Here is a 24,298-nt window from a genome sequence, read left to right on the forward strand (position 1 = left end):
TTCAGGACAACCAGGGCTACAACACATAACTATTTGACATAAAGTTGCATTCATGAGTTGTATTGACAAATGTCAATGAAAAAAGGTCTGCCAGTGCAGAAACCCCTCTAAAAATGAATTTATATGAATGGTGTAAGTACAGTAATTGTTTGTCCGGTGGGAAATGAATATCCAACTAGTCAGTGACAGCAATTATGTGAGCTTTATTACAGCATCAAAGTCACTGTCCTCGGCTTACTATGATCTTGTAATTAGGAGCAAAACATGCATGTGCTCATGAGTCATCTTTTCATAGAGAGATTTTAATAGTTTGAAGCTGAAACCATTCAGACGTTTTTGTAAAAAGACCTGGCCCCTTCGGGATCTGCCGTTAATCACAGACAAAATGGTTGGTACCAGAACAAATAGACTAATGAAAAGGTACAACCCAGACGTCTGTAGCTCAAACACACCATTTTTAAAAGGGGTTAGAAGTCCAAATCATGCCGGCGAGGCGCTGGGGCTAACTGGGCTAACTGGGCTGACTGGGCTAACTGGGCTGACTGGGCTGACTGGGCTAACTGGGCTGACTGGGCTAACTGGGATGACTGGGCTAACTGGGCTGACTGCCAGGTAACAATTCAAAGGACATGGACATATAGTACACACAGACACGTATTCGCCAGGTAGCCTAGTGGTTAGAGCATTGGGGCAGTTAACCCACTGTTCCCCGGGCGCCCAAGACGTGGATGTTGATTATGGCAGCCCCCCGCACCTCTGATTCAGAGGGGTTGGGTTAAATGTGGTAGACACATTTCAGTTGAATGCATTCAGTTGTACAACTGACTAGGTATCCCCTTTCCCTTTCTAACCCAGCGGTTCCCAACCTTATTTCAACCGTGGCACGCCTTGATGGCATAATAAATTCTGCGGCACACCTAAAATGTCCCCATTTATTTAGTGGTGGTGTCCTCCATCTGATCCATACTGCAAATCATCTGTTTTCTGTGACAAATATTATATATATTTTTTTAGCTCCAGTAAAATAGTTTTTTTGTTTTGAACTGAGCTTGAGACGGGTGGTTTTCTGCATTGTAAAGGTGCAACCATGGACACAAAGCTCTGTTGTTTTCTACGGCAGAGGCTGTGGTTCAGCTGAGCCTTATCAGACTTGCCTGTGCTAGTGGTTCTCACATGCAAAGTAAAATAATGCTAATTATTTTGCTCGTGATGTGCGCCCCTCAACTGACTGACAACAACTAGCTGAGCATACTGGATGTGAAACAATGACACAGATGCAACCATGTGCCATCCAATGTATTATCTGAGCGCCACTGGTGCTGCCAATTCCATCTGCATTCCACAGGTCACGTTTATAAGTGAGTAAAAAAAAAAATCAAGATTAGGAAAGGTTCCGCGGCACACTTGAAAATCTCTCTTCTCTCCCTGACTCACTACAGTACCCATCCCCAAGGGCTGGGAGACAAAAGGTAATCCTGCCACATCCATTTTCTCTCGCGCTCTCTTTATTTCTTTCTCCAGGTCTACTGGGAAATGGAACATTGATTTATACCATCACAGATGTCCCCTTCAAACACTTAAGATTCGGTTTTAAAATGGAAATGCTCTGCGTTATCACATTGGGGCCTCCGAAACAATATGCTCCAGCAGTTCCTCTAACTATCTGTATCACTTCAGTGCATCATGTTCCGAATTCAAACAGCCCTTAATATCCGTAGGGGCAGGACATTATTTGAGGAAGGGAGAGGGTATTGAGTGGACTGTGGTAGTGGACTAGACTCTCTAAATGGAAGCCGGTTTGTAATCATTTCCGGGCAGTTGTTTAACAGAGAGAAGCTTTGTGTCTGAAAGCAGATGGAACATTACACTGTCTTGTCCATGAGCTATGTTAGTGATTGCAAAGGGAGCGAGAGGAACCAGTACCTAGTTATTTTTAACAGGGTTTGTTATTGTTTATTTCGCAGTAGTGATTGGGTATAAAGCCGGTGGGATGCTCTATCTCTCACTAGGCTGACTCCCCCTCCTCCCTACCTCCCCCTCTCCTTATCTCCTCCTCTCCCCCCCTCCCCCTCTCCTTTCCTCCCGCCCCTCTGGGGTGACAGATTGATGGGCGGAGCCTAAGCGATTGAGCCCAACCTCAGCTACAGCTGTGTCGCCATGGTGATGCAGCCCTGTGCTGCATTGCATTTGTAATATTCCTGGGGCGAGACACACAACCCAATAAAAACAAACTGGCAGACAAGGGAAAACTGTTCATGAAAAATGCAGCTTTTAGTGCAGACGAAACAGAGTGAAAGAAAGCATTCTGTCAGCATGGTGTGGGAATCCTACCGACACGTTATAGATTAATGGCATGTTGTTACTGGGATAAATAGTCTCTGGTCAAGACAGTGGTATGGGATGCATGTAAAATACTCACATCATAAACTGTGTTTTGGGTGAATTTCAGTCAGTTTATTTTGTAGATAGCTGTTTTGTTATCAGGCTTTCATATAATAGCAGATTTTTTTCCAGGATACTGGTTTCCTGTTCTGAGGTTCTACAATGGCTTTTGTTGTTCTATAGCAGTTTTGTACTGAGATCCACAAAATGACTGTAAGCGTCTGGTAAAGGGCATATTAATACGTATGATTCACAGCTGTCATGTTGAAGAGAGGTCTAGTGTTGCATCCTATGATTACTAACATACAACAGCTCTGCTTTGCCATGTTCGACAGGGATGGGACTGGAAGGATTCATCCTTTCTGTCCCCCGTCCCAGCCTCCCGTCCCAGCCTCCCGTCCCCCGTCCCAGCCTCTTGTCCCCCGTGCCAGCACCCTGTCCCCTATCCCAGCACCCTGTCCCCCGTCCCAGCACCATGTCCCTGCCCCCCGTCCCAGCACCCTGTCCCCCGTCCCAGCATCATGTCCTTGCCCCCCGTCCCAGACCCCTATCCCAGCACCCTGTCCCCCGTCCCAGCACCATGTCCCTGCCCCCCGTCCCAGCACCCTGTCCCCCGTCCCAGCATCATGTCCTTGCCCCCAGACCCCTATCCCAGCACCCTGTCCCCCGTCCCAGCACCATGTCCCTGCCCCCCGTCCCAGCACCCTGTCCCCCGTCCCAGCACCATGGCCCTGCCCCCCGTCCCAGACCCCTATCCCAGCACCCTGTCCCCCGTCCCAGCACCATGTCCTTGCCCCCCGTCCCAGACCCCTATCCCAGCACCTTGTCCCCCGTCCCAGCACCATGTCCCTGCCCCCCCTCCCAGCCCCCTTTCCCCCGTCCCATCCCAGCCCCCCTGGCCCGTCCGGCTCACGTAGCCTAGGTTATCTATCTGGGGGTAGAACAGAACAGGGCTGTCTGGTGCCCGGATGCCAGGCCGAACCTTCCCACTGCCCAAATGGGCTGGACCGAGTGGAAAAGGGGAGACTGAATGATCAACAACCGTGTCGTCTCCCTCCTGATATTGCTCAAATGTCATAGAAATGTTATGGTTGCTAATGTCAGTCTCCTGCACCTCTCACCTGACCTTCTGTCTCGAAAGGTTCTAGTGCAGACGCGCTGTTCTGTTCCCAACAACTTATTCAAATTATTAGAAACACCTAAAAGTCTAAATAAAATACACCTGCTCAATTGAATTTGACATTTTAGATTGAAATCTGCAATGACTTCTTCTAGCTTGGAATACCGACATGATGCTATCATTTTTGTGTTCCTTTTTTTTGTTCTGTTTTTACTTGTGGTTCTGACGACATTGTCTATCAGTCGACATCTCAAAAGATGCTGGTAAGTTATTTTCAAACAGCTCTAAGATTGATGCACTCCTTTTCATTACTTTTCTGGGGGATTTTGGTTTATCATTTTTTTTCAGTTTAGCTGACTCCTTGTGCACATTTTGGGACTTTGGCCTTCTTGTTGGTCACATTTCATCCACCCACCAAACCTCCCATTGCTTCCTGGGTTACGGTTATGATTTGGGGTGGAGGGAAGTTTGGGTCAGGATAAAGAACACTGGGATACGAACCCTCTTCTGTGGGTGTTCCTGATTTCACCTTATTGCCTGCTTATTACCGGGGCCAACATACTTCCCCTGTCTGCATCTGCTCCTGTAATGCCATACTATTATCTCACCCTGCCATCCTGTAGCTTGTCACACCTTTTATCCTTGTTTTGGACTTGGGTCATTGTCTACTTTTGCTGTTGTAATTATAATGTGCATGTTACGAAATCTTTTTTTTTTTCTTTTTTGCATTTTGGTACTATTGTCCAGACCAAATAAGAGTTGTAAATTATCTATGGGTGGATAATTTACACAGTTCCTTATTAATTGTGTAATCAGTGGAAAGCAGGAAAATCTTTGTTGTGCACTCTTCATTGGCACTTTTGTCTCGTTATTTTGTTCACTATTCTCCAGTCACATACTTTTTCCTCACCTAGAAAGTACATCTGAAGGGGGCTGAGGTCCACCCTTTTCCGTGCTACCTCTTTATTCACTGTCTGGCTGTGACAATTTTATTTAGTCTCTGATACCCACTCAATGCACGGTCGCTAGACTAACTCCTGTCTCTGAGTTACAGCGATGCTCCACTAGTCATCTGTGTGTTCTGTTGATAGAACTCAACTACTGCTGTCTCTTCCATGATGCTTCCTTTTCTTTTGAGCTCCTCCTTGGCTTTGTTGTTTTGTCTGCGTTTGCTCGAAATCAGTCACTGCCTCTTCACAACAAACGGAGCAAGCTAAATTTCATGATTTTCCAGAATCACAGTTGTAGGACAGCCCAACAAACTGGCACCGAAGCACCAATTTCCTGTGTTGTGTTGGCAGCAGCCATTGTTCTAGCGCTTCACTACTTGACTGTTGACTAACGTGTCGAGCACTCTGCTCAAAGCAGAAACAGCTGAGAGAGGCTTTCACATGGCTGCTACGAGGGAAGCCATTGATTCACATTTTTGGTCCAGCTTGAGTTGCCAGTTCCCTAATTGCACTTATTATTTTAAATGAGGTGATGTAAGCTGTTTGACTATTCAGTGGGAAGACAGAGTCTGTGAGATGAGATTAACATAACTTAGGTTATACCACACACACACACACAGCCTCCATCTGGAAGACAATAACAAAAGACAAGCGAGTAAATGTGAAAGGATATGTAAGCAGTCTAGCCAAGGCTAGCCCACTGGGGTTTCACCTGAAGTGTTAACTATAATGATCACAATGATATTTCCTCCCAGATCAGCTCTTTATTTTGCTGACTCTGGTTCTGAGCTCATTGTAGTTCTGTTTCAGTGAACCACCTCCTGGTAAACGTTCCATCCTCCTGAGTCCATTCCTCCCTCTCTGAGATCTCCCATCAACCTCTCTCCCCTGAGACACACACTCATATATAGGCTACCACTGAGGAGCGGTGCTAACGTGCTATAGGTGTGGTCATGGGCATCCACCTCCTGCTCTTGCCCAGTAGGGGGTGTTTTGTTAGGTAGAAAGTGTCGTCTCAGATTTCCTTGTCTTATTCTGATTATTCTCTCTCTCTTTTCTCCTCTGTAGTCCACCCCTCTCCACCTGGCTGCAGGGTACAACCGGGTCAGAATAGTACAGCTCTTACTACAGCACGGTGCCGACGTACATGCAAAGGACAAAGGGTAAGTGTGCTTGTTGTTTGCCATGTGTCGTGTCCCCCCCAATGTTTTTGAAATGTTGAGTTCACACTTCATTGATCTCCTTACCTAACTAACTGAGCTGTTCATTACACAGATATACAAAGTCTGTTTCGTATGTGAATGAATGTTGTCTGTGTGCCTCTCACCCTCAGGGGTCTGGTTCCTCTCCATAATGCCTGTTCCTATGGTCACTACGAAGTGACAGAGCTGCTGCTGAAGGTAAGAAATGCAGCATTTCTACTCGCCTCTGCTGCTTTGTGTGTGTCCTGGCATGCTTGTTATGGTGTGGCTGTGGAACTCCGTTGGTAGAGCATGATGCTAGCAACGCCAGGACAGTGGGTTTGATTCCTGGGACTACCCATACTTAAAATGTATTCACGCATGACTGTAAGTTGCTTTGGATAAAAGCCTCTGTTAAATGGCATATATTATGAAAGTGAGAATCCTTTAGATCAGAGGCTATAGAGCCCTCAAATTAAACTCTGGACCACGAAGCCAGTTCCACTGCTTTTTTTTCTCCATTGTTCCCTTCAAACCAGGGACTGATTTTAGCCCTCATAATCAGGTTGAACAGGAAACCAGCAGGCTCCGGACCTCGTAGGGTCAGAGTTGAATAGCTCTTGTATAGTGGGTCCTGAGAAAGACGTTATTTTATCAGGTGTTTTCAGAGGGATTCGTAGCACTGTCAGATATCATGTCAGATATGATGTCAGTGCTGCGGTAACACCTGAGTCGTGACACCTCAATGAAAAGTTCAACGAAATCTTTGCTCTTATTGGACTAGTTTGAAAAAACATTTTCACCTACCTGCCACTTTCTTTCCTATACAATATCGATTGTGTCTAACACCCCTCTCTGTTTCCTGTAGCACGGAGCGTGTGTTAATGCCATGGACCTGTGGCAGTTCACCCCTCTCCACGAAGCTGCCTCGAAGAACCGCGTGGAGGTGTGTTCTCTGCTGCTGAGCCACGGGGCTGACCCCTCCCTGGTCAACTGTCACGGGAAGAGTGCTGTGGACATGGCCCCCACCCCAGAGCTCAAAGAGAGACTCACCTGTGAGAACAGCATCTTCTCTCACACACACACACACACACACACACACACACTGACACACAAACACACACACTGTCACACAGGCCCACACAATACACTCACATGCATACCAACATGGTCACACTGGTATTATAGTTTGTCCCTCCAATAAAATGTTTTGGGTTGTGTGCGTAACTGTTTGGATGACATCGTCTTTCTCTCCGCCCTGTGTGTGTTCTGTAGATGAGTTTAAGGGTCACTCTCTGCTCCAGGCAGCGCGGGAGGCAGACATGGCCAAGGCCAAGAAGACCCTTGCTTTAGAGATTATCAACTTCAAACACCCACAGACCCACGAGACGGCACTGGTAAGACACACACACTACACACACCACACAGGGCTACAGTGTTAAATTAACTCCTCTTGTGTTGCAGCACTGTTCAGTGGCCTCTCCTCACCCCAAGCGGAAGCAGGTCACAGAGCTGCTGTTACGTAAAGGTGCCAACGTCAACGAGAAGAACAAGGAGTGAGTGTCTTCCTGTTTACCTGACCTCTGTCTGACCTCATCCCCTAACCACTTATGTCATGACTATGTGGACTCAAACCTGTGGGTGCGTTTTGTCGCTGCAGCTTCATGACTCCCCTACACGTGGCTGCTGAGAGGGCACACAATGACATCATGGAGGTGTTGCAGAAACATGGAGCAAAGGTACAGTATTTACCTCACCCATCCATCCATCCCTTCACCTATCCTCACCCATCCATCCCTTCACCCATCCTCACCCATCCATCCCTTCACCCATCCATCCATCCCTTCACCCATCCTCACCCATCCATCCCTTCTTCTATCCCCATCCATCCCTTCACCCATCCATCCATCCCTTCACCCATCCTCACCCATCCATCCCTTCATCCATCCCTTTACCCATCCATCCATCCCTTCACCCATCCATCCATCCATCCCTTCACCCATCCTCACCCATCCATCCCTTCTCCTATCCTCACCCATCCATTCCTTCTCCTATCCTCACCCATCCATTCCTTCACCCATCCATCCATCCCTTCACCCATCCTCACCCATCCATCCCTTCACCCATCCTCACCCATCCATCCCTTCTTCTATCCCCATCCATCCATCCCTTCACCCATCCATCCATCCCTTCACCCATCCCTTCACCCATCCATCCATCCCTTCACCCATCCTCACCCATCCATCCATCCCTTCACCCATCCATCCATCCCTTCACCCATCCTCACCCATCCATCCATCCCTTCACCCATCCATCCATCCATCCATCCCTTCCCCTATCCTCACCCATCCATCCATCCATCCCTTCTCCTATCCTCACCCATCCATTCCTTCACCCATCCATCCATCCCTTCACCCATCCTCACCCATCCATCCCTTCACCCATCCATCCATCCTTTCACCCATCCTCACCCATCCATCCCTTCACCCATCCATCCATCCTTTCACCCATCCTCACCCATCCATCCCTTCACCCATCCTCACCCATCCATCCCTTCTCCTATCCTCACCCATCCATCCCTTCTCCTATCCTCACCCATCCATCCCTTCAACCATCCTCAGCCATTATCCCTTCTCCTATCCTCACCCATCCATCCCTTCTCCTATCCTCACCCATCCATCCCTTCAACCATCCTCAGCCATTATCCCTTCTCCTATCCTCACCCATCCATCTTCTCACCCATCCATCCCTTCACCCATCCTCTCTACTGGTCTTTCTACTTGTATCTGCAAAGACGGGCAGGTTCAATGGAAACACCTAATCCGAGTGTAAATCTGAGCCATTTGATTGAACCCAAACCCTTGGAGGCATGATGTTTCTCTAACTAACTACCCAAAGACAGAGAGTTTTGTCTTCCCAGTGTCGGGTGGCAATCTGAAGTCACCTGTTTTGGAGCTGAATCGCGTATAGTATTACTTAACGCACCAACAGTCCGGACAGCGGGAAAAGACTGTCTGGTTCTGAGAGCTCCATCAGATAAGAATTACCTAATGGATGGAGTGTTCAGAGCCTGCCATTCCCCCTGAAGATCTCACCTTAACAGGCTGTCCTCTGATGCAGGCCTGGGGCAAGACACACACCAGGTGTACACTGTTTAAAGCCAGACAGCCACTAAAGAGAATCCTCTTGATATCTTTCCTTGATAGATTTATTTCAATAGTGTCAGTGTTGTATGTTTTATATTGCTTTCTAAAGAAACACAGCCGAGACAAACATGAGAGGCTCTGTGGTGCTTTTGACAGCAGCGTTCGTTGAGCAGCTATCCGGAAAAGAGAAGCCTCTACACACAGTGGTCCTTTAACTGTCATGTCTGGCTTGTCCTTCCAAAGTCATGAGTGCAGGTAGCTATCCCCCACAGAGACCCAGCACTAGTTAGCTGGGTAGGGAGCATGACAGAGGGAACAGACATCCAAAGTAAACAGTATTCACCTCAGCCATCCATCCCTTCAGCCATCCATCCATTCACCCATCCTCAGCCATCCATCCATTCACCCATCCTCAGCCATCCATCCCTTCAGCCATCCCTTCAGCCACCCATCCTTAGCAATCCAGCCCTTCAGCCATCCATCCATTCACCCATCCTCAGCCATCCATCCCTTCAGCCATCCTCAGCCATACATACCTTCACCCATCCTCAGCCACCCATCTTCAGCCATCCTCAGCCATCCATCCCTTCAGCCATCCATCCCTTCAGCCATCCTCAGCTATACATACCTTCACCCATCCTCAGCCATACATACCTTCACCCATCCTCAGCCATACATCTTCCGCCATCCTCAGCCATACATCCCTTCAGCCATACATCCCTTCAGCCATCCATCCCTTCACCCATCCTCAGCCACCCATCTTCAGCCATCCTCAGCCATACATCCTCAGCCATCCATCCCTTCAGCCATCTAAAGTAAACAGCAGCATGTGCCTGACTGCCTGCCTGGCTGGCTGAGCAGTTAACACAGTCAAGCAGTGCCTAGTATTGGAGTTTTGCTGCTGTGCTCAGATCAGTGTGTCTGTGGGGAGCAGGGCTGTGCTGTGTTGTTCTAAGCAGAGCCTCCCCTTTCATTGGAGTTGAATCAAATGAGGACATCCCAGGAGCTAAGAGAAACGGAATAAATAAGTCTGTCAGGAAGCAAACTTAGACATGCATGCTCTTATAGACACATATACATTTACATATGCAGTAGACCTCCCAAAAAATGCCTCCACACACACACACAAAATGGATGTGCGCACAAACACACTCCCAGTTCCTGCTCGGGGCTGATAGTCTCTGAAGAGCTCTAGCAGCCTTAGGTCTCAGCTGGGGAAAATTCACTCACAGCACAGCTCAATCCCCACAACCCCTCTCCTCACTCATTCCCTGTCTCCCAGATGAATGCACTGGACACCCTGGGGCAGACAGCCCTGCACCGTGCCGCCATGGCAGGACACCTCCAGACCTGCAGAATGCTGCTGAGCTACGGCGCAGACGCCTCCATCCTCTCACTACAGGGATTCACCGCCTCACAGATGGGCAACGAGGCCGTGCAGCAGATACTCAGTGGTACGGAGAGACAACAGAGAGAGAAGGAGAGAGACAGCAAGAGAGAGAATATATGTGTGTGCCTGACAGCTCTGAATATGTGTGGGTCAGTGGAGGCTGCTGAGGGGAGGACGGCTCATAATAATGTCTGGAAAGGAACTAATGGAATGGCATCAAACACATAGAACCCACATGTTTGATGTATTTGATACCATTTCACTGATTTCTCCAGTCATTACCACTAGCCTGCCCTCCCCAATTATGGTGCCACCAACCTCCTGTGGTGTGGGTTTGTGTTTATTTACCTTTATGTCCTCTCCATTCTATTCAGACAGTCTGTCGGTTCCATCGCTGTGTCTTCCATGGAAAGCGACTGTGCAGTGACAGAGTGACCTTTCTACTGGGTTGTGTTACACTGAGGCACTGCTTGGTGATTATGTGATGTTCTTTTTTCTTGCCCAGAAAATGTACCTGTGAGGAACTCTGATGTAGACTATCAACTCCTGGAGGCAGCTAAAGCTGGAGATCTGGACACTGTGAAGGTAGGATTCTCATTGAAGTGTGTGTGCGTTGGTCTGTGTGATCCTTACTCGCTGGCATAGCTAGCTGACTCACAAGAAAAAGAAGGCTAATACACAACATGCACAGGACCCGTTGATATGGAAACTGTTATTGGATTTTCTACTACTCTTTGTCTTGGAATGTGAACTCACTGGACTGCATCACCTTCAACTCTCAACTAGCACTCAGGGGTAGACGTAACATAGTAAATGTACATCTGGGACACTCCATTAGTATGATATGTTACGTTTCTTATGGTATGTATTAATTTATGGATGTCCATCATTTCGTATATGTTAAGAATTGCCATTCGTACAATATGTTACAAATTATGTTGTATTTCATGAATTACAATTATTTTGATATGTTACAAATTCTGTGGTATTTTACGAATTACAATTCTTATATGTTACGAATTGTAATTCGTACAGCGAAATGATATGTTACAAATCCAATTTGATGTGGCTAACAATAGCTAGGTGGCTATCGCTAACGTTAGGTGGCTTGGTGGCTAATGTTAGCTAGGCTAGGAGTTAGGATATATGGTTAAGGTTAAGAGTTAGGTTAAAGGGTTAAGGTTAAGGGAAGGGTTGGCTAATATGCTAAGTAGTTGCAATGTAGCTAAAAAAGTAGTAATTTGCATTAGCTTGAATGCTAATGTTGTCTGTGATTAAGTTTTGAACGCGCAACCTTTGGGTTGATACCCCACTTCTGTTTTTGACTTAAGTAACCTTCAGTCATATGTAACCACACCAAACCTAACATACTGACTGTATCATACTTATTTGAGTGTCCCGGATGTATGTTTACTATGTTACGTCTAGTCTATGAGACCAGGCTGCAACTCAAGATATTGTGAGAATGTTTTGAAAACGTGCCATTTTCACCTCTGCTGCTTTTTCAGGTTTGATTTGATCTGCCTGTGCTGCTGTTAACTGAATGTTAGAATGGAAACTGAGTGTGTTTCTCTTTTTCCACTCTCACTCTCTCTGCCGACTGCTTTGCTGCTGTCGGAATGTAAAACGGTTCTCTCTCTCTCTCCTTGCAGTCATTGTGCTCTCCACAGAATGTGAATTGTCGGGACCTGGAGGGTCGTCACTCCACTCCACTGCACTTCGCCGCCGGCTACAACCGTGTGGCGGTGGTGGAGTACCTGCTGCATCATGGGGCCGACGTCCACGCTAAAGACAAGGGGTGAGTCTTTGGCTGACTTGATGGCTAGCTGGCTGACTGACTATCTGTCTTGCTGGTTGGCTGCCTGGCTGGCTTACTATGTGTCTGGATGGTTGGTTGGCTGGCTATCGGTCTTTCTTTCTCCCTATCTGTCTGTGTGTCGCTGTCTATTAGCTCAGAAATCTACATGCGTCTGTCTATCTCCTATCTCTACAGTGCTTTCATCTTCTCTGCTCCACCACTCCCCTGATGATATAGAATGTTATGTCTGTCTATGGTAGAAAATGACAAGATTATGTTGTAAAATACTGTTTGTGCATTGAATAAGGATTCTCTCATTTTTGTCTGTGTGGACTGAGTTGGGTCTCTGGGGCTTGGCGCTGGCAATTGATTTATGTTGGCTTGGTGATAAAACCTACAGCCTGCATCCCATAGATTGAATTGGTATTTGTGTACTATGAGGTACCAGGGAGGAGATGTCTCTGGTCTGGATAGCTGATAACAATAACCTTGTCTTGGGGGCTAAACCCTGGTTTCTATACAATTAGAACAGTCTTCACAGCAGATACTATCTGATGTGAATTATTCATTTCTTTAATACAAATCCTGACCTTTTGACCCGTTCCACACATCTGTTGTTTGTCACGTATTCAGGAGCATGTAACTATAAAATGGCGTGGCTCATTGGGTTCTCAGCGATCACCTCCGGGCGATTGTTGACCAGCTCCAATATTGCAATAATTAACCTCTCTCTCTCTCTCTCTCTCTCCCCTTCTGACTCTCTCTCTCTCTCTCTCCCCCCTTCTGACTCTCTCTCCCCCTTCTGATTTTGTCTCCCCATCTGTCTCCATCTCTCTCTCCATTGATGTATCTCTCTCTCCGTCTCTTTCAATCCATCTCTTTCTCTGTCTCTCTCTACAGAGGTCTGGTGCCCCTGCACAACGCCTGTTCTTATGGTCACTATGAGGTAGCTGAGTTGCTGGTGAGACATGGGGCGTCGGTGAACGTGGCAGACCTGTGGAAGTTCACTCCTCTCCACGAGGCTGCAGCCAAGGGCAAATACGAGATCTGCAAGCTGCTCCTCAAGGTACTGTACACAACTGAACTCAGGCCTGCGGGACTCTACAACAGAGTTTGTCATTCAAAATATCTCTGGAGGCTATCACGCGTTCTCAACCCCTGTCTCTGTCTCTCTCTCGGTCTCTCTGCGTCTGTGTCTCTCTGTCTCTCATTTTTTTTGAGGGCTTTATTGGCATGGGAAACATAAGTTAACATTTCCAAAGCAAGTGAAGTAGATAATCAACAATACAAATTAACAGATAACATTGCACTCACAAAAGTTCCATAAGAATAAAGACATTTCTAATGGCATTATGTGCAAATAGTTAAAGTACCAAAGGGAAAATATATAAACATAAATTCACTTCACTGGTTGCCCTTTTCTTGTGACAACAGGTCACAAATCTTGCTGCTGTGATGGCACACTGTGGTATTTCACCCAATATATATGAGAGTTTATCAAAATTGGGTTTGTTTTCAAATTCTTTATGGGTCTGTGTAATCTGAGGGAAATATGTGTCTCTAATATGGTCATACATTGGGCAGGAGGTTAGGAAGTGCAGCTCAGTTTCCACCTCATTTTGTAGGCAGTGTGCACATAGCCTGTCTTCTCTTGAGAGCCAGGTCTGCCTACAATGGACTTTCTCAATAGCAAGGCTAAGCTCACTGAGTCTGTACATAGTCAAAGCGTTCCTTAAGTTTGGGTCAGTCACAGTGGTCAGGTATTCTGCCACTGTGTACTCTCTGTTTAGGGCCAAATAACTACAGCAAACTAGAATGCTATCTTTTTGTTTTGTCATGATTTGGTTGGGTCTAATTGTGTTGCTGTCCTGGGGCTCTGTGGGGTCTGTGCTTGTGAACAGAGCCCCAGGACCAGCATGCTTAAGGGGCAGTTCTCCAGGTTCATCTCTCTGTAGGTGATGACTTTGTTTTGGAAGGTTTGGGTTTCTCTCTCTCCTTAAATACCTTTTACAGAGAGGTACTGTAGAAAGTCATAACAGTTTAGTCATTTAATTTTATCACATGCTGATGCCCATTGGTAGTTAAAGACTGTTTATTACGGCTGAATAATAGACAGGAAAAACACTTGTGTTTTATGGCTTATTTTCACTACACCTCCGGTCATGATTTGATCACTGGAGAGAGAGAGAGAAGGGGGAGAGAGCAGGATGTGTAATGTGTTCCTTCTCATCGGCGTTAAGCAGGGCCAGTTTATGTCTTAGAAAACATGTGAAACATGTGTATCTGGCTGTAAACTGAGGAGTTATTTTTGATTGCATTAGCATATAAAAATGCTAAGAGCTGCTGGAGCATCTAACTTCCCACCTCATAGTTAGTGTTCCATTAAACTGGATGCACATCACAAGAATAACCCTGCTGAATAAATTACTTTTTTTTAGATTCTGAGTTATTTCAGAAGTTCTTATCACACGCTTTCTCAACCCGTCTCCCTCTGTTTCTCACTTTGGCAGTCAAGAAACCAGCAGCCATGTGTTCACCAGCCCATATTCACTGCAGCAGCCAAGAGGCACAGATTTCCTAGGTTTCATGTCAATCGAAGATATACTCAGTGCTGTCCCTTAGCAATACATGACAAGCCCCTCTGCTGGTTCCCTCAGCATGGGGCAGACCCGACCAAGAAGAACCGTGATGGAAACACTCCTCTGGACATGGTGAAGGAGGGGGACACAGACATCCAGGACCTGCTGAGAGGAGACGCTGCCCTGCTGGACGCTGCGAAGAAGGGCTGTCTGGCCCGTGTCCAGAAGCTCTGCAGCCCAGAGAACATCAACTGTAGAGACACACAGGGACGCAACTCCACCCCCCTGCACCTTGCAGGTGAGACTGGTCACCAAGACATAGCCAGGGGTACATACAGACGTGACCCACCCAGTTTGACTTCTGTTTCTAAATATCAAGTTCTGTTAACAAATAACAGTGTCAGTTATACTTGTCAAAAGGGCCAGATTTGATGAATTGTTAAATGACTTACCATGTAGAGAGACCACTCAGTGTCCTGAGTAACTGGCTGAAGTAGGTCTGCCAATGTAATCTCATGGACCCACTGTGTTTACAAGCTGAAGCTAGGTGTGATTGTAGACTCCCCCAGTGTGCCCAGATGGCCGGGCTGTGGGGCCAGTCTGCCCTCCCTGTGTCTGTGTGAAGCTGGTAGGCTGTGGCTCATTGGAGGGGGGACAACAGATGGGTGAAAGGAACTAACAGTCACAGTAGGGAATAGGGAACAGCCCCAGCCTGGGACAACAGCTGACCTGACACAGCCCACACCACACCATGTTCTACTACAATATAAAGAAAAAGTGCCAGTGCTCTGTCAACAGCACTAAGTGCATATTATGGGATGTATTAGGTTACAAAATCCACCTTTTTAGATATAATGTTAATAATATGGTAGAGAAAGACCCTACGGAACGATTCAGAACCTGAACGATCATATTTGTCTTGGTAAAATGTTTTTTATAACCAAAGGATGAGATGTGAAAGTACGTCACTAAAGAGCGTTTTCACCCAGTCTGGGCAGAGTGGATGGACACCCTACAGTATGACCTCTCTAGGTGGCAGAGGAGCAGCATAGACTCCCCTCATCTCACACACACACAATCTATTTTTATTTATTTATTTCACCTTTATTTAACTAGGCAAGTCAGTTAAAAACAAATTCTTATTTACAATGATTGCCTACCCCGGCCAAACCCTCCCCTAACCTGGACGACGCTGGGCCAATTGTGAGCTGCCCTATGGGACTCCAGATCACGGCCGGTTGTGATACAGTCCGGGATCAAACTCGGGTCTGTAGTGACGCCTCTAGCAGTGCCTTAGACCGCTGCGCCACTCAATTTCTACCACAGCTTGTTTTCACAGTTAACCTTCAGACAGCACAGGAGAAATGAAGATGGGATGTATGGTGACTCAGTGGTGGTTCCTGCTTGTATGGCTCCCTGCACAAACTCTCTTTTTTATCCAGACATTTGGAACAACACATAAATAATCAGAACATTTAAAACTCTATAAATATGAATACAAAAATATGACTCATAAATATCAAAAAGAAGTAACAAAGACCAATAGAAACAAATTGTAGTATGTAAATACAAATAAAAAAGAGAATCAAATTATTACACTATTACCCTATTGCTAACACAAATACAACTAAATTGCACAAATCCTATATCACACAAATACACAAATAGAATAACACACTTATAAAGAAGAGAACATGATTATTGCACTATTGCACTTCAAACAAGAAACACACAAGCTAAATTGCACTAGTACTGTACAAAGTTACAGGTGCGCTATTTGATAGATTCCCCTGCTCCCTCTACCTCGGGCTTCCAGTGGGGAGACCTGAGGTCAATAATGTTGATTAGACAAGTCCTGGAGGGGAGAGAAGCAGTGGAGTAATGTGGAGGAGGGGGGTGGAGAGGGGCAGAGAGGAACGGTGCAGAGGGGAGCGGTGCAGAGGGGGGCAGAGAGGACCCGAGAGGGGCAGAGGGGACCTGAGGGGCTCAGGGTGGAGAAGAGAGTAGAATAGCAGTGTGCTCACTGTCCAGAGGCCTCAACACACAACAGCAGAACTGTATTTTTGTCTCTATTTCTGCTCAATGTCTTACACAATAAATTACTGCAGTGGCATAGGGTCACTCTATGAAGCTGAGCTTGTTTTAGACCTTGAAAGAATAGTGAAAAGAAAAGAGGGAGAAAGAGGCAGAGAGGGATTGAGATGGAACACCAGCCAAATGGTCCACGCTATATTAATCCATTGTGTGTTTGCTTCCACCCCCACCAGCTGGCTACAATAACCTGGAGGTAGCAGAATACCTGCTGGAGCATGGAGCTGATGTCAACGCCCAGGACAAGGGGGGTCTCATCCCCCTCCACAATGCTGCCTCTTATGGGGTGAGTAAACTCACCTCCTCCCTCTCTTCTCCATCCCATGGAGCCCAACAAGTATTTATTATTTATTATTTCTAACGCCAGAATAGTTTACTGAGCCAATCAGAGCTCCTCTCTACTCCTGTTCCCCCACATAGCCTCTCTGTGCTTCCTCCTTATGACAAACACAATTTGTTGTGTTCCTGAGTGTGAGGCATTGTGGCGTGTGTGTAAATGGTGTGATGTAGAGGTCCCTCCAAGGCTGAAGGAGCTCATAAAGTTTTCATGTAACACTACGTTTCATAGTTGATTTTGTAAGGAACCCTGGCGTCTCCTAGTGAGGGAGACTTAGTGGAAACACTGGCTGATATGGAGATGATACTGAGTGGTCACAAAGGAGTTGAGAGAGACGGAGCACAGCAGCACTGACAGTAAACACTATCTAGTCTACAGTAAATCAAATAGGCCAAGTAACTGTTCAAGCCACAACCAAGCCTTCTCCCAACCTAACCAAGCCCTCTCCCAACCTAACCAAACCCTCTCCCAACCTCACCAAGCCCTCTCCCAACCTAACCAAGCCCTCTCCCAACCTAACCAAGCCCTCTCCCAACCTAACCAAGCCCTCTCCCAACCTAACCAAGCCCTCTCCCAACCTAACCAAACCCTCTCCCAACCTAACCAAGCCCTCTCCCAACCTAACCAAACCCTCTCCCAACCTAACCAAGCCCTCTCCCAACCTAACCAAGCCCTCTCCCAACCTAACCAAGCCCTCTCCCAACCTAACCAAACCCTCTCCCAACCTAACCAAGCCCTCTCCCAACCTAACCAAGCCCTCTCCCAACCTAACCAAGCCCTCTCCCAACCTAACCAAACCCTCTCCCAACCTAACCAAGCCCTCTCCCAACCTAACCAAACCCTCTCCCAACCTAACCCAACCCTCTCCCAACCTAACCAAGCCCTCTCCCAACCTAACCAAACCCTCTCCCAACCTAACCAAACCCTCTCCCAACCTAACCAAGCCCTCTCCCAACCTAACCAAACCCTCTCCCAACCTAACCAAGCCCTCTCCCAACCTAACCAAACCCTCTCCCAACCTAACCAAGCCCTCTCCCAACCTAACCAAGCCCTCTCCCAACCTAACCAAGCCCTCTCCCAACCTAACCAAGCCCTCTCCCAACCTAACCAAGCCCTCTCCCAACCTAACCAAGCCCTCTCCCAACCTAACCAAGCCCTCTCCCAACCTAACCAAGCCCTCTCCCAACCTAACCAAGCCCTCTCCCAACCTAACCAAGCCCTCTCCCAACCTAACCAAGCCCTCTCCCAACCTAACCAAGCCCTCTCCCAACCTAACCAAGCCCTCTCCCAACCTAACCAAACCCTCTCCCAACCTAACCAAACCCTCTCCCAACCTAACCAAGCCCTCTCCCAACCTAACCAAACCCTCTCCCAACCTAACCAAGCCCTCTCCCAACCTAACCCAACCTGCTCCTCCTCCTCTTGCTGCTGCTGACATAACAGTCCTGGGTTCAGTCCAGCGCCCACCCTGCTGCCCCTTGGCATGGTTCCTACTCCTCCTCCTCTTGCTGCTGCTGACATAACAGTCCTGGGTTCAGTCCAGCGCCCACCCTGCTGCCCCTTGGCATGGTTCCTACTCCTCCTCCTCTTGCTGCTGCTGACATAACAGTCCTGGGTTCAGTCCAGCGCCCACCCTGCTGCCCCTTGGCATGGTTCCTGCTCCTCCTCCTCTTGCTGCTGCTTCAGCCCAAGTATCGGCCAATGTGCTGCTTTGACTGCCTGTGTGCCAGTGTGCTCTTAAGCGTCCCGTTGGTCGGCTGGGAGGTCTTGGCTGACCTTGACTGAGCCTTACCATCTGTATTCCGTAGGGTCACTGTGAGTGGTGATGAATGTCATTGGGCTCAGCTCATTACAACATAGTGTGTTGGAGGAGTGCGGAGCACAGAGGCCAGTCTGGCTAGCCGGCTGAGTGGGCCACGTCCAGCCAGCTGAGTGGGCCACATCCAGCCGGCTGAGTGGGCCACATCCAGCCGGCTGAGTGGGCCACGTCCAGCCGGCTGAGTGGGCCACGTCCAGCCGGCTAGCTCAGTGAATTGTGACTCCTGAGAGTGAGTCAGAGCACAGCATATTGCTGCGATCTTAAAACGCATCGGCGCTTTCTGTAGAAACAAAATGCACTATAGTTATCAGAATGATGGATGATATGGAGGGTTGATATGGAGGGTTGATATGGAGGGATGTGTAAATTCTATGATTCTATGATAATATGATGAGTCATGGATTTAACTGATTCACTCTTTAGTTCATTGAATGACACATTTTTCATTCATACATTCAGATTTAGCCTAGCATGTTCCTGTTTCTCCCTCAGCATGTGGATATAGCTGCTCTCCTGATCAAGTACAACACGTGTGTGAACGCTACTGATAAGTGGGCCTTCACCCCGCTCCACGAGGCGGCTCAGAAAGGCCGGACCCAGCTATGTGCTCTGCTACTGGCCCACGGAGCTGACCCTAGCATGAAGAACCAGGAGGGACAGGCGCCACTGGACCTGGCTATGGTATACACACACACGGATATACACACACACAGATATGCACACACACACATTTGTAATTACCTCAGGGAATGACCTCACTCTGCCATGTAATACTGTAATACACAACCGTAGCTTGTTATGACGTCCTCACTGATTTGAACCATGTTCTGATTATCAGAAACTTCGGCCATTGACCTTCCTTCTGATTAATGAGCTACAGTGCATTCGGAAAATATTCAAACCCCTTCACTTTTTATTACATTACAGCCTTATTCTAAAATGTTTTAAAAAAAAAACATGAATCAATCTACACACAGTACCCCATAATGACAAAGCAGAAACATACATATTCAGACCCTTTACTCAATACATCTCCACAGAATAACTCTGAAGCTCTAGGAAGTCTTGGTGGTTCCAAACTTCTTCCATTTAAGAATGATGGAGGCCACTGGGTTCTTGGGGACCTTCAATGATGCAGACATTTTTTGGTACCCTTCCCCAGACCTGTGCCTCGACACAATCCTGTCTCGGAGCTCTACGGACAATTCCTTCGACCTCATGGCTTGGTTTTTTTCTCTGACATGCACTGTCAACAGTGGGACCTTATATAGACAGGTGTGTGCCTTTCCAAATCATGTCCAATCAATTTACCACAGGTGGACTCTAATCAAGTTGTAGAAACATCTCAAGGATGATCAATTGAAACAGGATGCACCTGAGTTCAATTTCGAGTCTCATAGCTAAGGGTCTTAATACTTATGCAAATAAGGTATTTTTGTTTTTTTTAAAACCTCTTTTCGCTTTGTCATTATGGGGTATTGTGTGTAGATTGAGGGGAAAATTTGTATTTCATCCATTTTGGAATAAGGCTGTAATGTAACAAAATGTGGAAAGAGTGAAGGGGTCTGAAAACATTCCGAATGCCCTGTATATGGATTACTGTGTAAATCAATGAATATCTTTACTATAGAATCCTCATTACATTGTGTCTGTTTCTTGTCTCCTCTTGTCTCAGGCTGATGACATCAGAGCACTGCTGATAGATGCCATGCCTCCAGACGCCCTGCCCAGCTGCTTCAAGCCTCAGGCCACGGTGGTCAGCGCCTCAGTGGTCAGTACAGCCGTCATCTCTCCAGCCTCCACGCCCTCCTGCTTGTCTGCAGCGAGCAGCATAGACAACCTGGCCGGGTCCCTCAGCGAGCTCACTGTGGCTGGAGCCACTGGACCTGCAGATGGAGCCACCGGCTCCGACAGGAAGGACAAAGAGAGTACGTAAACCCTCCGACTTTTATATACAGTATATTATAATATTATACAACTTTGTCAAGCCAAGGATGGACATTTTTCTTTGACATCAACAATGATCAAAATGACTCTTATACATATGAGAAACAGTTAGCCTGATTTGTCTCACGGTATTTCAGCAGTCTTGTCTGTTTTGTGTTTCATTCAACAGCTGTTGTAGACATGAACATCAGCCAGTTCCTGAAGAGCTTGGGGTTGGAGCACCTGCGTGACATCTTCCAGAGGGAACAGGTAAATGCACGTATCCTTGTGGTCCCTGTACGAGCCAATCACTTTCATGTTTACTGCTGCCCAATCATACACCTCTTGTCACTCACGCCACAAACCTAAAAAGCTCAACTCTCAATCTACCTGTCATCCATGCTTCTCTGTCTACAGCTGGTCTTTTTACTGGAGCTTTCCACAGTCAGTCAGTAGTATTGACTGCCTGCCTCATCCATAGAATAGAATCCATCCATAGACTGTACCATGCTGCATGGCCAGACACTGAAATTACCCTCATCCTGTAGAGTAGACTGCCCCCACTCTTCTCTATCACCTGCTCTTCCTTTCCCTTCCTCCCTCCCTCCCCTCTCTGCATGTACCTGCAGCAGCTCCAAGTGCCCTGTATCTCCTTGTCTCCAGCAGGATAGTTTAGGCTGACCTCTTCATCCCACTGCTGATTGGTTTTAGGGGGAATGTTGGGTTCCACGCAGAGCGTTGAGAGTGTGTGGAGTTCCATGCCAGGTGAAAACAGGCTGGGGACACAGTAGGGATGCTGGGACGGAGAGGGCTTTCATTTTCACATACATGAGCAGATGAATCCCTACAGTGGGGAGCAGAGGGAGGAGGTCTGGAGAGAAAAAATCAGACAGGTTTCTTTTCCTGATTGTTTAGACCGGGTCAATAGTTTGAGGCTCTTTGAGATTTGTGAGAGAGAGATAATTCAGGGGATATTTGCTCAGTGAATAAAAAAATCAAGGGTCCTCCATACACAGTCACTAACACACCCCACACTCACACCACGGCCTCTACATACAGCATACAGTCTCAACGTTATACTCTCTATATGCGATTGTGTGAGCGTTTGTTTATTTGTCCATATCTGAAGGTTTGTGTTTGTGTGTGGGCTGGATGATGATGATGATGATGATGATGATGATGATGCATGCTGCTGTGAAAAAGGATTCTCCAGTGTTGTTGATCAGTGAACATGCAGTTTAGTAGTGAGTCACCCATTTAAATCCCTCTCTTCTCCCCATCTTCTTCTCCTCCACATGCTAAGTTTATCCCCTCAGTGGGTGGAGAGATTTTAAACAACTCACTGCACTGGCCGGATGACTGAGGGTGGCCGAGAGAGAGGGAGCGCTCTGAACCTGACTCATGTCTTGGTACAATGGGTCATGGTAGGCTGCAAAAAGGGATAGAAGAAGGGCCCCAGCGACAAGGGTTGGAAACTTTCCGGTAAATTTCCAGAATTTTTCCGGAAATTTTCCATGGGAAGTTAAGGACGTGAATTTTGGGAATTTTGCTTAAATTCATCAAAAAGGATAGCTTATAACAGTGAACCTTTTTTGTGGGATACACATAAGGCAATTCTAGGTCTTGTGGCATATTTTGGTTAAACTATCCCCAATTCAATGGAATTGCAACCCTCTGCATGCACAGTGCACTCTTCCATCACATGTGCAGTGCACTCTTCCATCACATGTACAGCTGATTCTCAAAATTTTGAGATGCTATTGAGCCGACACTACTACGCAGTCTGAGCGAAGGACTACATGCTTTCTAGTAAGTTTTGATTGCAATAATGGGTGGGGTGAATATATTTTATATGATAATGTTTTTTTTGTTAAATAGTAGCCTATAACAAAGTGTGTTTAAATAATTTCTAACTTGTTAACAATTTCGGCTAGTTAGTTTCTGCTACCATGTGGGGTTTAGCTTGCTTGAACCTGCTAACTGAGGAATGTTAATTCACCTGTTTCCATGCGTGTTTAATTTTAAAACATGCATCTTATAAAGGAGATGTTTAATCGAACTGCTTAACTATTTATCTGAACATGGAATTATATTTGTTTTTTAAATGTTTCTAATCTTTACAGGAAAATGCCACGGGCACTGTCTGATGTGTGGAGACATTTCACTGCAGCTAATGGAGAAGGAAAAGCTGTGTACATTTGCAAATACGGTGCCAAATCATATGTGAAGAATGCAACAAAGATGCAAGTGCATAAAGTTCCCTCAGCGCTCACAACAAGCAACCTGACAAAAGTCCCTCTTCTTCTGTTCTAGGTGAAAATGATGAATCAGACACCTTATCAATAGCAACAGCTCATGGTCCTCCTGGAATCAGAAGTTTTTTTTGACTGAATGGAGGAACGTAGTCAGAGAAATTCTGATGAATGTCTTGCTCGAGCTGTGTATGCAACTGGTTTACCTCTGATGCTCACAGGCAATGTGTATTGGAAGAGATTTCTGAATTTTCTTCACCCAGCATACACCCCTCCAAACAGACATTTATTATCTACTCATTTGCTGGATGCAGATTAAGTGAAGGTCAAGCAAATCATAGAGAAAGCAGAATGTATTGCAATCATCTCTGATGGGTGGTCCAATGTTTGTGGGCAAGGAATAATTAACTACATCTCCACCCCTCAATCAGTATTCTACAAGAGCACAGACACAAGGGAAAACAGACACACCGGTCTCTACATTGCAGAATAACTGAAAGCAGTCATCAATGACCTTGGACCACAGAAGGTATTTGCACTGGTGACAGACAATGCTGTGAACATGAAGGCTGCTTGGTCTAAAGTGGAGGAGTCCTACCCTCACATCATACCCATTGGCTGTGCTGCTCATGCATTGAATCTGCTCCTCAAGGACATCATGGCACTGAAACAATGGATACACTCTACAAGAGAGCCAATGAATTGGTTAGGTATGAAAGGGTCATCAAGTTGTAGAAGAAATCTACCTCACCAAGCAAAGTGAGAAGAATAAGAGCAGCACATTGAAACTGCCCACCCGTTGGGGTGGTGTTGTCATCGTGTTTGACAGTCGCCTGAAGGGGAAGGGGTCTCTCCAAGAAATGGCCATGTCACAGTCTGCCGATTGGACTGCCCTATCAAGAGGATCCTCCTGGATGATGTATTTTGGGAGAGCGTGGTAAGCAGCCTGAAACTCCTGAAACCTATAGCAGTAACTATTGCAAGGATTGAGGGAGTCAATGCCATCCTGTCTGATGTTCAGTCTCTGCTTGCAGATGTAAGATAATAAATACATACTGCCCTGCCCACTTCACTGTTGCTCCAAGCAGAGGAAACTACAGTTCTGAAATACATCAAAAAGCGTGAAGACTTCTGCCTGAAGCCCATACACGCTGCAGACTACATGTTGGAAGTATGCTGGCAAGAGCATCCTGTCTGGTGCAGAGATCAACAAGGCCTATGGTGTCATCACTACTGTGTCTCGCCACTTTGGCCTGGATGGGGGCAAGGTTCTTGGCAGTCTGGCGAAGTACACTTCCAAGCAAGGGCTTTGGGATGGAGATGCAAT

At 46.8% G+C, this 24,298-nt stretch overlaps 1 protein-coding gene across 17 annotated transcripts in view; it reads left to right on the forward strand.

The window, feature by feature from the left end:
- Positions 1-24,298, forward strand: part of tnksa (tankyrase, TRF1-interacting ankyrin-related ADP-ribose polymerase a) — a 151,207-nt gene that overhangs the window by 120,632 nt on the left and 6,277 nt on the right. For 4 of the 17 annotated variants that reach the window (XM_090191936.1, XM_090191938.1, XM_090191942.1 and 1 more), the window contains 16 exons: positions 3,745-3,765; positions 5,521-5,615; positions 5,786-5,852; positions 6,502-6,688; positions 6,909-7,030; positions 7,098-7,189; positions 7,294-7,372; positions 10,062-10,233; positions 10,675-10,754; positions 11,822-11,967; positions 12,868-13,033; positions 14,478-14,844; positions 16,814-16,923; positions 19,286-19,474; positions 20,469-20,721; positions 20,910-20,989. In XM_090191936.1, coding sequence (XP_090048062.1) covers positions 3,745-3,765; positions 5,521-5,615; positions 5,786-5,852; positions 6,502-6,688; positions 6,909-7,030; positions 7,098-7,189; positions 7,294-7,372; positions 10,062-10,233; positions 10,675-10,754; positions 11,822-11,967; positions 12,868-13,033; positions 14,478-14,844; positions 16,814-16,923; positions 19,286-19,474; positions 20,469-20,721; positions 20,910-20,989 — 2,226 coding nt within the window. Of the gene's footprint in view, positions 1-3,744; positions 3,766-5,520; positions 5,616-5,785; positions 5,853-6,501; positions 6,689-6,908; positions 7,031-7,097; positions 7,190-7,293; positions 7,373-10,061; positions 10,234-10,674; positions 10,755-11,821; positions 11,968-12,867; positions 13,034-14,477; positions 14,845-16,813; positions 16,924-19,285; positions 19,475-19,955; positions 20,069-20,468; positions 20,722-20,909; positions 23,033-24,298 lie in introns of those variants that run through there. The other 13 variants (XM_021622899.3, XM_090191940.1, XM_090191945.1 and 10 more) reach the window with 7 other exon arrangements.

This window comes from Oncorhynchus mykiss, chromosome 12, assembly GCF_057628025.1.
Source record: "Oncorhynchus mykiss isolate SJ-2025 chromosome 12, ASM5762802v1, whole genome shotgun sequence".
NCBI lineage: Eukaryota > Metazoa > Chordata > Actinopteri > Salmoniformes > Salmonidae > Oncorhynchus > Oncorhynchus mykiss.